The 15,924-nt window shown below is 54.0% G+C and overlaps 1 protein-coding gene across 1 annotated transcript in view; it reads right to left on the bottom strand.

The window, feature by feature from the left end:
* The window catches only part of TBC1D22A (TBC1 domain family member 22A), a 299,657-nt gene that overhangs the window by 184,348 nt on the left and 99,385 nt on the right, over positions 1-15,924 (bottom strand). The window contains exon 8 of the mRNA XM_028491478.1: positions 1,708-1,822. Coding sequence (XP_028347279.1) covers positions 1,708-1,822 — 115 coding nt within the window. The remainder of the gene's footprint in view (positions 1-1,707; positions 1,823-15,924) is intronic.

Genomic DNA, 15,924 nt, shown 5'->3' with positions numbered 1-15,924 from the left:
GTGTGTGTGTGTGTGCACGTGTGCGTGTGTGTGCGTGTGTGTGGCGAGGGTTACGGAAGGCAAGGGGAGTTTCTTTGAGTCTCTAACTGAAGGCACCACGTGAACACAGATTCTCTTTCCTCCAGCTTTTCTCTCTTCTGGACAATTAACATCACGGTCTGTCCCTTCGTCCTAGCTTGCTGATCATTCAGACAAATGCACAATGGATCGCTTGGGTCTTTTAACGTAAGTTGCTGCTGGACTCATTAAGGCAAACTTATTTACCACATTAATTAAATGGTCTATTGAACACGGAATATCAGGTCTCTAATCACATCTCAGTTGAACTTCTTCTTTCAATTAACAGCTCTGAAGTCTACTGACAGAGGTCCTACTGTTCCAGGATCATTAAGAACATTTTCATTATCTGTCAAACGAGAGAGGGAGAAGCAGAGAGGCAGGAGCGACCTCTCCCTGCCGAAGAGATGATGCGGGAGCGGCCCGTGCTCGTTGGCTGCTTAGCAATGAAGAGACTCCCATGAAATCGTCCGTGCTGGGAGAGGGGTGGCCCCAAAATGCACCAAGCGGGTACATTCTCATCCTCAGAGGGTCAGCTGCCCTGGAGTCAACCTCGCTCTCCACATTACAGCAACGATGGAATCGAAGCTGACCTGAAAACCGAAATGGCTAAAACACAACCTGAAAAACCAACGAACACCAAGGCAGGAAGGTTCACAGGAAGACAAAGTAGTATCAGTTTTAAATAAAAATGCTACAACTAAAGAGTAAACCCCTCCTATGGCATTTAGATTTTATCCACAGATGAATTCAAAAGTAGATCCTGCACGTGTGTTATCAGAATTGTTTTTAAACTTGAAATATAAACCAGGTGAAGGTATATTACAGTTGTGGCTGCTGAAACATAAATGGAAGAAAAAATATGCAGGACTCAGAGAGAAACGGCGCAACCCAACCTAAATGCCCACTAAACCAATTATTTTGCATGTAATCAGCATTTCCATAAACTTAAACGCTACTAGTATATCAAAAGCAGAGAGGTGATGAACTGCTGCAGAAATGCAATTAAAGAAGATTCGGTTTTTAGCTTTGTAAGCAAAACATTCAACTAATATTCTGTCACCTCAGCCTTACCCATTTTTTTTTATTTTATTTTTTTTTTTTGTGATACGCGGGCCTCTCACCGTTGTGGCCCCTCCCGTTGCGGAGCACAGGCTCCGGACGCGCAGGCCCAGCGGCCGTGGCTCACGGGCCCAGCCGCTCCGCGGCACGTGGGATCCTCCCAGACCGGGGCGCGAACCCGTGTCCCCTGCATCGGCGGGCGGACTCTCAACCGCGGCGCCACCAGGGAAGCCCAGCCTTACCCGTTTAAATCCAAACCATTAAAGCCGGCGGGTGCTCTGATGGCCATTAACACAAAACTACACTCCCCGTATATAATGCATTTCTCCTCATATATTAGTAAAAAGAAGATATTAATAACAGTAACTGCACCTTAATGTCTTCAGTAGTCGGGCATGTGGATTTACAGACTTTTTTAAGCTGTGGCATCAGTAAGAAAACTATTATTCTCTAATATTAGCTGTCGTTAATAACAGTAAAATTAACAGCAATTTTCAGTGTTGGTATAATTATGCATAGCCACGTCGTAAGGCCACTCAAGTTCACGTTTATTGTCCGTGAGAAGAAAATGTCATGATGTGATCTTACCTATGTATTCGCAAATGAAGACTACGAAGAAAGGAGTGACGAGGTCATTTATCCCCTGCACGTACCCACTGGCAGGGTGACGTATGGCCCAGATAAACAATATCCTTTCAAAAATCTGAAAGAAAATTGAACAGCTGGTGAAGCAACAAGTAAACACATCAGAAACGTTTACAGGTACACATTCTTAAAATGTACACTATCAATACTTTTCAACCTCTAATACTAAAATACCAATGGGTTGAATTTTTTTGTAAAATTCCAGTTATCTTAATTTTTTACAGACTCACAAGCAATACGGAGTATGTCACCAACCCCTGGGCTCCATCCCACCCCACGAGCTGGCTCCCACTAAAGACGCTCTCTGCTCCTCCAGGCCCCTTGGGTAGCCACTGCATGTGGCTGCCCTGGACTTGGTCAGCCAGCACAGCAGCACCCGGCCTGTCAGTGAAGGAGAGAGCGATGGAGGGACAGACGGATGGATGGGCAGGTGGGTGGACGCGTGCATGAACGGGTACATGGATGGATGGAAGGGTGCATGGGAGGGGGGGAGGGAATGGATGGATGGATGCTCTAAATTTCCCGCATATGATTTTTTTTATTGAGGTATAATTGACATATAACAGTATATTAGTGTCAGGTACACAACATAATGATTCAATATTTGTAAATACTCTATTGGGAAATGATCACCACAAGAAGTCTAGTTAACGTCCATCACCGTACACACGTTATACATTTTTTTTCTTGTGATGAGGACTTTTAAGCTTCAGCTGCTTAGCAACTTTCCAAGATGGGATACAATATCATGAACTGTGCCCTCCGAGCTGTACACTACAGCCCTACGGCGTTTTGTTTCATTCGGACCCCCTCCACCCACGTCACACACACACCCCAACCCTCACCTCTGGCAACCACCCGTCTGTTCTCTGCATCTCTGAGCTTGGTTGGTTTTTTTAATGGATTTTCTTTCAGATTATGTCCCACGATATTGAATAGTTTATTATAAGATACTGAATACAGCTGCCCGTGCTATACAGCAAATCCTTGTTGCCCGTCTGTTCTATGTATAGTAGTCTGTACCTCTTAACCCCATGCTCCTAATTTATCCCTCCCCCTCCCTTCCCCTTTGGTAACCGTAGGTTTGTTTTCTATGTCTGTGAGTCTGTTTTGTTTATGGATTCACGTGTATTACTTTTGGACTCCACACGCAAGTGACATAACAGACGTCTTCTTAAACCCCTGGAGAGCGATCAGTATCCGGAGGCCAGCGTCTTCCGTCACCCCTACCCCCGCCAGCCATCCGACAACCCGGGGCCTCCTCTCTCCGGACCGCTACGTCACTCACTCACGCCACCCTCTCCTCCACCTTCCTTCAGGAGAGGGATCTCGCCGGGCGCAACACAGCGCCCTCAGCCACGCGCACGCGCACACGTGCACGCGCACGCACACACGTGCACGCGCACACGGCTTAAAGAGCGTCGCTGGCTCCACCCCCTACACACGGCGCCTCCGCGTCCGGCCCCTGCCTCACGGTCCTCTCCTCCTCTCCGCCCAGCTCCCAGATTCCAGCTGCGCTGAGCCGCCAGGCTGACACCTCCTGCCGGGCTCGCTGCCTAGAAAGCCTGTCCCTGCCCTGCTTACCTGGCTTCCAGCTAAGCCCCAGCCCCTGGATGGAGCCTGTGCTGCCACCTGCGCCCCCCAGCCTGCTGGGAGAGCCAAGCGCTGCCTGCTTGTGAGCACCACCCCCGGTCCCCCACCCGGCAGAGCCGAACCGCCTCCCTTCAGTGACGCACCCACCGCCGGCTCCCCGACCCCGGGCTCCCGCCACTGGGCCAGGCCTCGCCGCCCTCCCGGGCCTGCCACCAGCGCAGGCTGGACCAGCGAGCGTGCCAACAGAGGGTGACTCACATCATTTCCAAACGGGCCGACCTTGCAAAGCCAAGCACGTCTGTACCCAAGGAGGTCGACCCCCCCAGTACTGCCTGCATTGCTACACATCACCGGGCCTGTGGTCCAGACACCCGCAAGTCACCACCGGCTCCGGCATTTACAGCGAGGGGCCTGGCGCCCAGACGGGGGAGGTCAACCACGGCACGAGCAGCCCTAGCTCCCAGGCCGCCGCCCAAACCCCACCCGAGCGCTCGTCCGCTGGGGTTCTTCCAAATGAGCCACGATGGAAGCACCCATTCATCAGGCGGCAGCTCGGCCCAGCACCTGTAGTGGGGGCACCTGGTAAATGGTTGCTGAGTGGGCAACACGTTCATGCTCTCTATCCGTACACGTCTGTCATGTGAAGTCAACGGTTTTCCAGCCAGAACTGAATGTTTAAGTGAGATCAAAGGGCCAAAATCATTCACGGCTGTTCGCCACGTGCTGCCTCTCGCACACAGCGCTACGTGGTGAGTCCTCAGGCCGCAGCATCGGGCTCAGCGCCCCCGGCGACGCGGGGAGCAGCACCCCACGAGCCAGGGTGGCGGGCAGCCGAGAGGACAGACGAGCAGGCCGCGTCCTTGCAGGCGGGACCCCCGCTCGGGCCCCAGCACCTCTCGGTCACAGGTCAGACACGCAGCAGCCACGGCCCCGCCTGGCCACGTGTACACGAGGAAAGCCCAGGGACGGGTGGCAGGGCTGCGCGTGCAGGGGGCGGACAGGCTGGGAGGGTAAGGCGCACTCAGCCCAGGCCCCGCTGGCAGGAAGACCCCAGGACCGCTCGTCAGGAAGCTCCGCAGGGGCCTGGAGCCCTGCAGGCCAGGAGCAGGGGAGGGTGGACGGGGGCTCCACGCGACAGGCAGGAGCAGCGAGAGGCAGGAGAGACCCGGCCGGCCGGCCACACGAGGGCAGGAGGGGCAGCGAAGGTCAGCCGAGCATCTCCTCGCTCACTGGGGCCCTGGCAGACCTCCATCCAACGCTGCACAGTCCACCAAAGATGACCGGCGGGCAGGGGGTCCACCTGCACGCCTCCTGGGACGCCCGCCCCTGTGTGGTCCCTCCCCTGGAGTGAGCGGGGCCCTGTGACCTGCTTCTAACCAACCAAATACAGCCAAGGGGATAGAATTACATCACAGAAGATCATAACCCAGCCTGCCAGGAGACGCTCTCCCCTGCTGCCTTCTGGGAAGCCGGCTTCTGAGCTGTGAGCCGCACGTGCAAAGGGCCACGTGCCGAGGAACTGAGGGGGGCCGAGAGCCAGCAAGAACCCGAGACCCCCAGCTCTGCAGCCTACAAGCCCCCAGATTCTGCCAGCAGCCGGGGCGTTTGGAAGCAGATGCTTCCCCAGGGGAGCCTCAGATGAGGCTGTGGCCCAGACAGCACCTGGACTGCAGCTTGCGGAGATCCTGAGCTAAGACCTGCCCAGACTCCTGAGCCGCAGAAACTTTGAGACAACACATGTGAATAAATGTGTGTTGTTTTAAGGCGCTAGGTCTGTGGCAATGCTGTTATGCGGCAAGACGTAACTAATACAGAGGAGACAACGGAGGCACAGAGGAGTTAATCAACTTCCCCGAAGTCACACAGCCTGTGAACAGCAGAGCCAGGACTCCACCCTGCTGGTCTGGCTAAACGGGGGCCTTGTACAGCCTAGAAAGGGCCACCGCTGCTGTGCTTCAGGAGCAAAGAGTTGTTTCCATACATGATCGAAAAAGACGAGAAGACCAAGAAATTATAATTTTATAGTAAGAAAGAAACAGAAAAGACTATGAGCTCCTGGTGAGGAAAGTCTGCATCGGATCTATCTGCACCTGCCTGAGGTCCAGCAGGGAGCCGTGTGTGTGTGTGTGTGTGTGTGTGTGTGTGTGTGTGTGTGTGTGAGAGAGAGAGAGAGAGAGGGAGAGAGAGAGAGAGCGGGAGAGAGAGAGAGGGAGAGGGAGGGGGAGGGGGAGAGAGAGGCCGCGCGCATGTGCACTGAAGGACATGCCAGCGCTCGGAGCACAGAGACCTCCCCTCCTCCTCTGCAATCTCATCCTCCTGGCAAGTGGTAATTTAAGCCGTGGAGCACTCCCACCATTAACTAAGCCTCACACTTTCAGAGGGCTTGTGACACACACACACATACACACGCACACACACACGCACACACACACACTCCTAAACCTGCTCACAAGCGAGAGAGAGAGCGGGAGAGAGAGAGAGAGGGAGAGGGAGGGGGAGGGGGAGAGAGAGGCCGCGCGCATGTGCACTGAAGGACATGCCAGCGCTCGGAGCACAGAGACCTCCCCTCCTCCTCTGCAATCTCATCCTCCTGGCAAGTGGTAATTTAAGCCGTGGAGCACTCCCACCATTAACTAAGCCTCACACTTTCAGAGGGCTTGTGACACACACACACATACACACGCACACACATACGCACACACACGCACACACACACGCACACACACACACTCCTAAACCTGCTCACAAGCATGAATGCCATTTTGCCCTCGGCGGCCCTGGCACCAAGAGAAGCCATTTGGCACAGGTGACGTGGCCAGCTTTACCCTGGGAGGAATGGCTGGGGCGCTGGAGTCTTCTTGTCCAGTGCAAACAATTCAGCGCCTGTGCAGGCGACTGGAATGGACTGTTCCTGGTGCCGGGAAAGGCCTGAGACAGCTGCAGGGGGGCTGGGCTGGCCGGGGCTCCTGACTCAGGCCCAAAGCAAAGCCTCCACTGGCCCAACTTCTCCTGTGGGGAGTCCCGCTAAACCTGCCCACAAGCATGAATGCCATTTTGCCCTCGGCGGCCCTGGCACCAAGAGAAGCCATTTGGCACAGGTGACGTGGCCAGCTTTACCCTGGGAGGAATGGCTGGGGCACTGGAGTCTTCTTGTCCAGTGCAAACAATTCAGCGCCTGTGCAGGCGACTGGAATGGACTGTTCCTGGTGCCGGGAAAGGCCTGAGACAGCTGCAGGGGGGCTGGGCTGGCCGGGGCTCCTGACTCAGGCCCAAAGCAAAGCCTCCACTGGCCCAACTTCTCCTGTGGGGAGTCCAGAGCAGGCTGTCCTGAGATGAACTAGTTCCCCCGAACACTCCACTAGGAACCCAAAGAGAGAAGCCCAGAACCATCAGTCCCCGGAGCCAGGCTGCAGGGCATGGAGGAGGTGGGGGGGCTGAGCATCCCCCTCAGGGAACAGGCAGAGGTCAGCCACGTCCACGGCACCGTCCACAGGGAGCGAAATCAGCCATCTAGGCCTCCGGCAGCTGGCGCCAACCCTGATGTTAAGGCGCTTAGAAAGGGTGCACTGTATTATTTTGAGGAAAAATGTAGAATTCAGATTTCCTATTAGCTAAGGCAAGCTATCAGTTCAAATCACTTAGACTTAACTCTACTTGATCTCTCTGGATACCCTGGAAATTATATTTTTACAACTTTAACCCCAGTAATGTATAAATAAAGGGCCAGGTGACTCAAGCATAGAACGAAAGTGGCTTTTAAGGTGGCAGGCAGGCTGAGGCGGCGAGAAGAGCACGTCCGTGGAGGTCTGCAAACCAGGTGCAAACCCCGGCTCTGCCACCACAGAGACATGGGCTTTGGGGCCATCAGGCCCTGAGGTCAGGCCTAGATCACATGGACAGCACCATGCCTCCCAGGCCCCTCCATCCCTCACCTAGGCCCCTGAGGCAGACCCAGGGGCCCCCGGTCTCCTGGCTGGTCGCCCTGCTGACACCTGCACTCACCATCCCATGGAGTGGTGCAGGGGCGGCTGAGATGCGAACACATCAGGTCACACGTCCAGCCCTGGGGCTTCCCTGACTCTGAGGGAAAAAGCAGACTCCTAGCCATGACTCCACGGAGCCGGACGTGCTGCCCTGTCCTTGCCCCTCGTGGCCTCCACCGGGTCCCCTCACACTGCACCCACTTCTGTCCCTGCCTCGGGGCCTTTGCACTTACTTGTTCCTTCCGCCTGGAATGCCCTTCTCCCAAACTTCCCATGGCCACCATGATTTTCAGTATAAGATCTTAGTTCAAACCCTTCTCGTGGAAGACAACATCCTTTATGCCCTATCGAGGCGGCAGATCCTCTTCCCCGCCCATTTCCACAGAAGCCCCCCCCCACCCCGAGGAAGGGTCTTCCTCCATCTCGCTCACTTCTGTGCCCTTGGTCCTGGCGTGTAGCTGAATGGAGCGCCACTGGCTGAATGGACGTGTATATGAGTAAGGTCCCCCACCCTCCATTTTCAGCCCTCGCTCCCCTCTGTTCTGTAAGCTCTCTGCCATCGGGGGGCACCTGGACCTTCCCACCTGGGGTCTCTCTGGACAGACGACACCCGGGGTGTCTCCTGGATTTGGGACTGGCTTTTCCCATTCTGTCTCTCCATCTAGCAATGCTCCAGACCCGGCTCCTCAGATGCCAACCAGTCAGGACTTCAAGGTCCCCCACTTGTCTAAGATGGGAAATGGCCTGGGAGGGGAGACTCAGCTCCGTGGAGGGGAAGGAGGTGGGGGCGTTTGGTGCAGGGAGACTTCGGAGAGGAGGCGGCGGCAAACAGGGCTGTGAGGCTGAGGAGGAGCTGTTCAGAGGGAGGGAGGCAAGAGGAGCCTTCCAGAGAGCAGACAGACAGACAGACAGACAGACAGCCGCGGCAAGAGGGACGGCGCAGGGCTCGGGCACCACGCATGGCTGAGGATCGGGGCCAGCGGCCTTCGCAAGGCGGCCTGGCTCCGCGTACAGAGAACTTTCTGTTTATGCACGCACAGATCTCCCTGCTTCTAGGCCACAAGCCAAGGACCGGGAGTGAGCAGAATCTACCGCAGGAGGCTGGGCAAAGCACTCGCGACTGTCCGCCAGCACCGGGTCCATGCCACGGAGGAGGAGGGCGTGCGCCCTCCTCGGGGACCATGCCGGCTGTGAGCCGTCTCCATGCCCACCCGCCCCAACGCCACACAGGCACCCGGCCGCTGCCGAGAGCCGGAGCCCTCACAGCTTCGATGCCAATAAATAACACCCCCAGTGGCTCTGACGCTTGCGTGCCCTTCGCCTGCCGTCTGCTCTGGGCGAGCGCTCCTACTTCGGCAGGTAATCAGAGCCAGGAGGCTGCACCTGGAGCCTCGCGCCTTCTTGCGTGTTATTTCCCTATAACAGTAGCTCGTAATTTAGAAAGTAAGAAGAACTCCCGTGCCTTACGCGTCTCTTGGCGGGAGAGGGAGAAGAAAAGGTAAACCACCTGCTTAAATCTCCATCAGCCTCTCTCTTCCAACAGCTTATCTTTGTTAATTTCAAGGAGCAGCTTCGTCTCCCCCCAGATCACCCATCTCCATCCCTTCTGCCCCTTTCACAAAGCAAGTATGTACATCCAAATTTAATACGCCCCATGCATAACATGAACAATTCTCTAGGTAGGATCAATGATTTAAGTATGTAATTTCAAATATTTTAGGAATCACGGGTCCACTGTCACCCTCCTCTTATGAAGTAATTAATAAGAAAAATTCAACCTGAGGTTTTCACAGATCACAAGGACCAACAGTAACGGTCCTGCCGTGCTGAGGACACCAGGAGGCCGTGGAGGCTCCACCCAGCCAAGCCAACCACCTGTCCCAGGCCCCGCACCTGCCCTCGCGGGCGAGCCCCCTGGCCCAGGCGTCCCCTCCAGCCCTGCTCTGGGACCAGCCACCCCAGCCCCGAACAGGAAGCAGCATCTGGCTGAGGGGCAGGCAGAAGCTGACAGACAGATGAGCCCCCCTCTAGACTCCCAAGAAGAAAACTCCACTGACTGTAATAATATAGAAGAGATCTCCCTACAGAGAGGATGCCTGATGACACTGGGCAAACACGGATCCAAAAGGACAGCGGGGAACCCCGAGTCCTGACCGGCCCATAGCTGAGGGGAGCTGAAGGGAGGGCGCTGGCTGGGGGCAGGGGCTGCAGGCTCCGCAAGGCAGCGAGGCTCCCTCGTGCCCCTGGCCGCGCCCCGGGCCCCCTCAGCTCCAGCCTCGGGGACCCACGTGCCAAGACCACATGTTCCGACGTCTGCCCCTTGCATGCCCGCCCTGAGCTGTCCGGCTGGCTCAGCCTCCAGGCTCCGTCCTCTCCCATCCCTGCTCCCGGACCCTCTCCCCGGGTGCCGGTGGGACGGGAGCGGGACCCGGACTCGGCGGCCCCGGGAGACAGGGCTGCTGCAGGACGCCCGGCACAGACTAAACCCGTCGGCGGCACAGTTAACTTACTCGTTAAAGGCCGCGGGCAGAGAGGCAGTCACGACAGACCAGGCTGTGACGGCGATTAGGAGGCCGCCGCCTGCCGTCGGAAACCACAGCCGAGCTGCAAGGGTGCAGCGTTTCTTTTTCTTTGTTGCTTCCTTTCCACTGACCGATTTATTCTGTACCCTTCGTCTTAAATCACTTCACAGGAGCGTGCTTTGCTTTTGCTTTGAAATCACAAGCAGTGGCACTGATTCCAGCCAAAGTCACTTAGCGTCACTGAGAAACTCCCCACCCGTTAACCCGACACAGGCCCGTGGGCCCCGGGGTCCCCGCTGCTCCCCTCTGGAAGCCCCTCGGCTCGTTTCCCAGCAAGGCCGCCACGCAGCCCGGGAAGGCGCTGCAACCGTGCCAGCGCTCGGGCAGCAGCGCGAAGGGAGGGTTCCCCTGAGGTCACTGTGCCCTGCCCTCGCCGCCGTCATAACGAGCTCTCCCCGGACCAGACACGGAGACCCTGAGGGAGGCAGCGCAGAGTCCCAGCCGCGGCGCACAGGGGCCTGCGCTGGGGGCCTTCGCACCTGCACCAAGCGACGGCACGGTTATTCGGCAAAGGATGAATGCGTCGAGCCATCTCTGAGCTTTCGCTCTCAGACTGGTTCAGAACAAAACAAAACCAAACAGAAGCCACCGATAGTGCATCGCTTTCCCCAAGCAGGTGTTTTCGAACGGTTAACATGCTTTAAGGGGTACGAGTGACACACAGGGTCCCCCGGGGCGTCTGCCCCCGAAAGCGCCAGAGGCCGGCGGGGAGCACACTCGGCCCTCCCGCCCCGCCCCCTTCCCCGGGTCCCGTCCGGGTCCCGTCCAGGGCCTCTGACGCCGAGTCTCGGCTACAGCAACAGGGAGGGACCTCACAAAGGACACCCACTCCTTCCCCACCCAGGCCACCTCGCCAAGCGGGCACAGCCCCAGGAGGGCTGGCGTGGGGACAGCCGGCTCCAGCCCACTGCCGGGACCCCTGTCTCCAAGGGCCCCGACGTGCCCGGATCCTCAGAGCAACTTCAGGCCCAGCTCAGAGGACAGGCCAGAGGCCAGCGCTGCTCTGAGTCCCCCAGGACAAAGTGGGAAGAGGCGATGGGTCACTGACATCAGGGGGTCAAAAGCCAGCAGCCCTGGGCCAGGACTCCTGACGGAGGGACACAGGAGCCGGCAGCCAGAGCACCGTGGGGGCCTGGGATGGCACAGGCCGGGCGGGGGGCCACGCGGCAGGAGCCCGGCCTGCACCCTCCCTGCAGCCCCGCTGCAAGGACGAGCCCCCTCTAGCCGGGGCCGCGGGGCTCCACCTGGCAGTCAGCCCGGCACCCCGGGCCCAGGGGAAAGGCGGCGGCAGGGGCCACAGGTGCACCAGGGAGGGGTGCCGGCCAGCCGGGGGCGCGGGCCTCCTGCCCGCAAGGCGCCCGAAGGCCCAGGTCAGGAAGGAGAGGCCTCCTCGACCGTGAGCCGGCCGGCCTCCGCAGCCCGGTGTCCCCTCCAAACCGGCGTCCCCACGGACGGCCCCGCCTCCGGGTCGTCCTCCCCGAGGCCACGCGCAGCGGGAGCAGGGCCGGCACCGCACAAACGGGCTCTGCGCTTCTTCAGGCGCCACGGCCCCCACGGCTCCGTATGTCCAAAATCCAGGTATTTTATGAACAGCGGTCACAGGAAAGGTGAGAGCGGTGCATTCACTTGCGCAAGACTATTAGCAGAAGTGGGGGAGCTCAAGAAACAAGAGACACGGAGCGGGGCTCAGACCTGCCACAGCGCACTAACTCACGTTTAAATGGATGCGCTGTGGGGTCAAGTAGCGGTATTATCTGCCAATAGAGAAAGCATATGCCCTCCGTGTGTGGATGCGTTTAATGAAAACACAGACCGGTCCGAGCCGGCTCTGGCGATGAATGCGCACTGGTTATTATTCGCTCTTAAAGTTCTGTTGACATTCCTGATGCTCTTATCTTTCTTAGAGAGAAAGAATTCATTAAAAGTCATTCAAACTTTAAACCCTTCCTGAAGTATCTTTTCTACAGGGCGATTCATACTCAACGACAACAATTAAAATACTTGCTACTTTTACCATCAGGGCTAAAAAAAAAAAAAAAACGAAAATGCGACAGGCATCCCCCGTCTGCCTGCCCAGCTTCGGAAACCTGAGCGCCATGCCAGGTTTTTCCTTAAAAACTCCAGCGTTCTCCCACGGAGGGCGCTGGGGGGGTGCTCAGGAGGCCCCCTCCTGGCAGCTCTTTCTGTCCTCACTGGGTAAACCTTATCACAGGCCCTCCGCACGCCTCCAAGGCAGGACCAGGATGCCAGCAACTCGGGGAGCGGGGGAGCGGAGATGTTGTGCATCCGAAGAAATGAAATATATTGTCATTGAAAATGTCGCTGTGCTCATGATTACTGAGGAAAAAAATCTGATTTCAGAAATGGGAAAACATCATAATTCTACCATATGCACCGGCAACGCGACTTCACAGCGTATAGAGCACCGTGGAGTTAATTTCTACGCGAGGAGCTGCAAAATATACAGCTCTGTTGAGAAGATCTGTGGGATTTATATCTCCCGAGATCCAGGAGCCGTGTGGGCTCAGAAAGAAGAGATATTTACAACACAAGTGCTTGCAACAGGATTGAGGGAACCTTCCCCCGTATGAATTATAACATCTGATGAATGAAACAAGAATAACAGTCTGTAACAAATCTAAAATGTAGATTAATAGGCACCCAGATACCACATAAAGTATAACACTGAATACAGGTTTACAAAACAATTAATAATGCAGCACGCTCTGAAGCAAGCAACAACGCCACGTTTGGTTTGTGAATTACTCCACCTTCACCTCCTTCAAATGTGGGGATTTACGTCCCACGTTTTGTGCTCAAGCCAGTTGTCTTGACAGGCTAGCAAAGCACAGACGTTTCATCACGCTCAAAACTGAAGTACAGAAAAGAAACAACACCTTCAAACAAAACATCACAGTGTCACACACGTCACCAGACCAAATATTCGGCACAGCTGATGGGACAACATATCAAAGCACGACTGAGGAATCAGACACTGGTCAGAGGGCATTTTTCCATTTAAAGAGAGGCCAGGCTTCCCCTCCTGGCGGTTCGGCACATGAGATGTTAACACACTTAATCCCACGAGGCAGTAAAAAAAAATCCATCCTGACCAATTTGCATTTATTTCGGGAATGTACAGTCACCTCGATACTAGGAAGCCCACCGATAAAAATCTACCATAGCAACAGAATAAAGGAGCAAAGACCTATTCTCCGCTCAGCTGACACGTGGGAAAGGACAGGATGAATCTCAACAATAATGTAGGATTTAAAACTACGAGAAAAGCAAGGCACCACCCTTAACATAAAGTATCTGTAAAACCTACAGTAAATATCCCAAGTCAAAGAAGAAATGTTAAAAGACTTCTTTAGAATCGGAATGACACCAGGATGCCTGCTTTCACTACTAATATTCAATACTGTAGTGGAAGTCTTGGCCAGCAGGGGAAAAAAAAAAGCCAAGCATGTATATACAGAACAGAAAGAAAAAAACGAAACTACCGTTATTCATAAGTAATATGATTAACTTCTTTCAAAACTCAAATACATCTACACACAAAATATTAGAATTGATGAAAGAGATTAGTAAGTTTGCCAGACACAAAATTAACTTACAAAGGTCAACTGCATTTCCATACACTGTCAATAAAAAATTAGACAACGCCACTAAAAATTTTAAAAACGCTATTTGCTTCAAATGTATCTATGAATAAATTTAGTAAGTTGTGTAATATATTTAAGGAGGTATGGTTGTTTAAAAGATCAGAAGAACTAAATGCAAAAACAAAGTGTTAATTTTCTCCAACCGTTCAACAGATTCTATGTAATTTCTGAGATTTCTATGAAATGAAACGATTTTAAATTTACCTCCAAAAGCAAAAGGTCATGAGTAGCCCAGAAACAAGAACCAGGCCTGGGTGGCCTGTCCTACCAGACATCAAGACCATGTAACCAAGACAGGATGACGGGGGCACAGGGATATGGGTGGACAGACCAGGGGAAGAGATGACAGCCCAGAGGAGCCCACACACAGCTGCTGTATGATAGCTCATGAGGGCAAGGGGCACAGCCACTTATCCACGTGGGGGATATTTTAAAAGCAATGGGGCTGCAGTGTCAAACTCCGTGCAAAGTCAATCCCAAATGGATTATGGTCCTAAAGGTAAAAGGCAAAACTCTAAAACTCTTAGAATATAAGATTTCTCAATGCCACTAAAAATTTTAAAAACGCTATTTGCTTCAAATGTATCTATGAATAAATTTACTAAGTTGTGTAATATATTTAAGGAGGTATGGTTGTTTAAAAGATCAGAAGAACTAAATGCAAAAACAAAGTGTTAATTTTCTCCAACCGTTCAACAGATTCTATGTAATTTCTGAGATTTCTATGAAATGAAACGATTTTAAATTTACCTCCAAAAGCAAAAGGTCATGAGTAGCCCAGAAACAAGAACCAGGCCTGGGTGGCCTGTCCTACCAGACATCAAGACCATGTAACCAAGACAGGATGACGGGGGCACAGGGATATGGGTGGACAGACCAGGGCAAGAGATGACAGCCCAGAGGAGCCCACACACAGCTGCTGTATGATAGCTCATGAGAGCAAAGGGGCACAGCCACTTATCCACGTGGGGGATATTTTAAAAGCAATGGGGCTGCTGTGTCAAACTCCGTGCAAAGTCAATCACAAATGGATTATGGTCCTAAAGGTAAAAGGCAAAACTCTAAAACTCTTAGAATATAAGATTTCTTTGAAATCGTGAGGCTGGAAACGATGTCTCAGTACACAAAAAGGCCTAATCATAAAGGAAAAGACTGCTGAACTGCCTTTGTTGAATTAGGAATTGCTGTTCACACCATCGAGAGTGAAAAAGCAACCTACTAACTAAAAGAAGATATATGTATCCGTATGTTTCCAAAAAAGAACTAGTATCCAGATTATATTAGGAACTCCTACAAATCAGGAGGATAAACTAACAAACAAAAAGATGCAATGGAAATAGGGGCAGAAGCATTTCACAAGAGAGGAAATCAAATGGCCTAAGAAGCCTAAGAAAAAATACTTAACGTGATCACAGCAGTGAAGGGATCGGAAGTGAGCAGTGCCCTGAGGCCCAGCTAGTCAGGGAGCCTTTCGGTCTCACAGCTCCCAGTGCAGGGGAGGGGGCGGCACTGGGCACTCACCACCGGCCCCTGGGGCCACTCCCTGGTACACCCCCCAGAGAAGCCCTCAGACCTGCGCACAGGGACTCAGAATGCTCACGGCAACATTCTGAGAAAAAGCACAAGAATCGACATAACCCAGATGCTTATCAACACTGGACTGGATCAATAAACCACAGAACACAAGAGGGAATACTACACAGCAGTGAAGATGAACCACACGGGGCTTCCTGGTGGCGCAGTGGTTAAGAATCCAGCTGCCAATGCAGGGGACACGGGTTCGAGCCCTGGTCCGGGAAGATCCCACATGCCACGGGGAAACTAAGCCCGCGAGCCACAACTACTGAGCCTGAGCTCTAGAGCCCACAAGTCACAGCTACCGAGCCCACGTGCCACAACTACTGAAGCCTGCGTGCCTAGAGCCCGTGCTCCACAACGAGAAGCCACGACAACGAGAAGCCCGCGCACCACAACAAAGAATAGCCCCCACTCGCCACAACTAAAGAAAGCTTGTGCACAGCAACAAAGACCCAACACAGCCAAAAATAAATAAATAAATTTATTTTTTTATTTTTTTTAAAAATTGAACTACACGACAAGCATCGGTGGATGGAGCTTAGAACCTTAACTCTGTAATATAAAGAGTGATGGCAAATGAGTACAGACAGCACAATTCCACTAAAAACAAAGATTAAAAACAGGCGAGGGCTTCCCTGGTGGCGCAGTGGTTGAGAGTCCGCCTGCCGAGGCGGGCGACACGGGTTCGTGCCCCGGTCCGGGAGGATCCCACATGCCGCGGAGCGGCTGGGCCCGTGAGCCGTGGCCGCTCAGCCTGTG

This window comes from Physeter macrocephalus, chromosome 6 (assembly GCF_002837175.3).
Source record: "Physeter macrocephalus isolate SW-GA chromosome 6, ASM283717v5, whole genome shotgun sequence".
NCBI lineage: Eukaryota > Metazoa > Chordata > Mammalia > Artiodactyla > Physeteridae > Physeter > Physeter macrocephalus.
The sequence above is the reverse complement of the archived record's forward strand: the minus strand, read 5'-3'. Positions and strand labels throughout refer to the sequence as shown.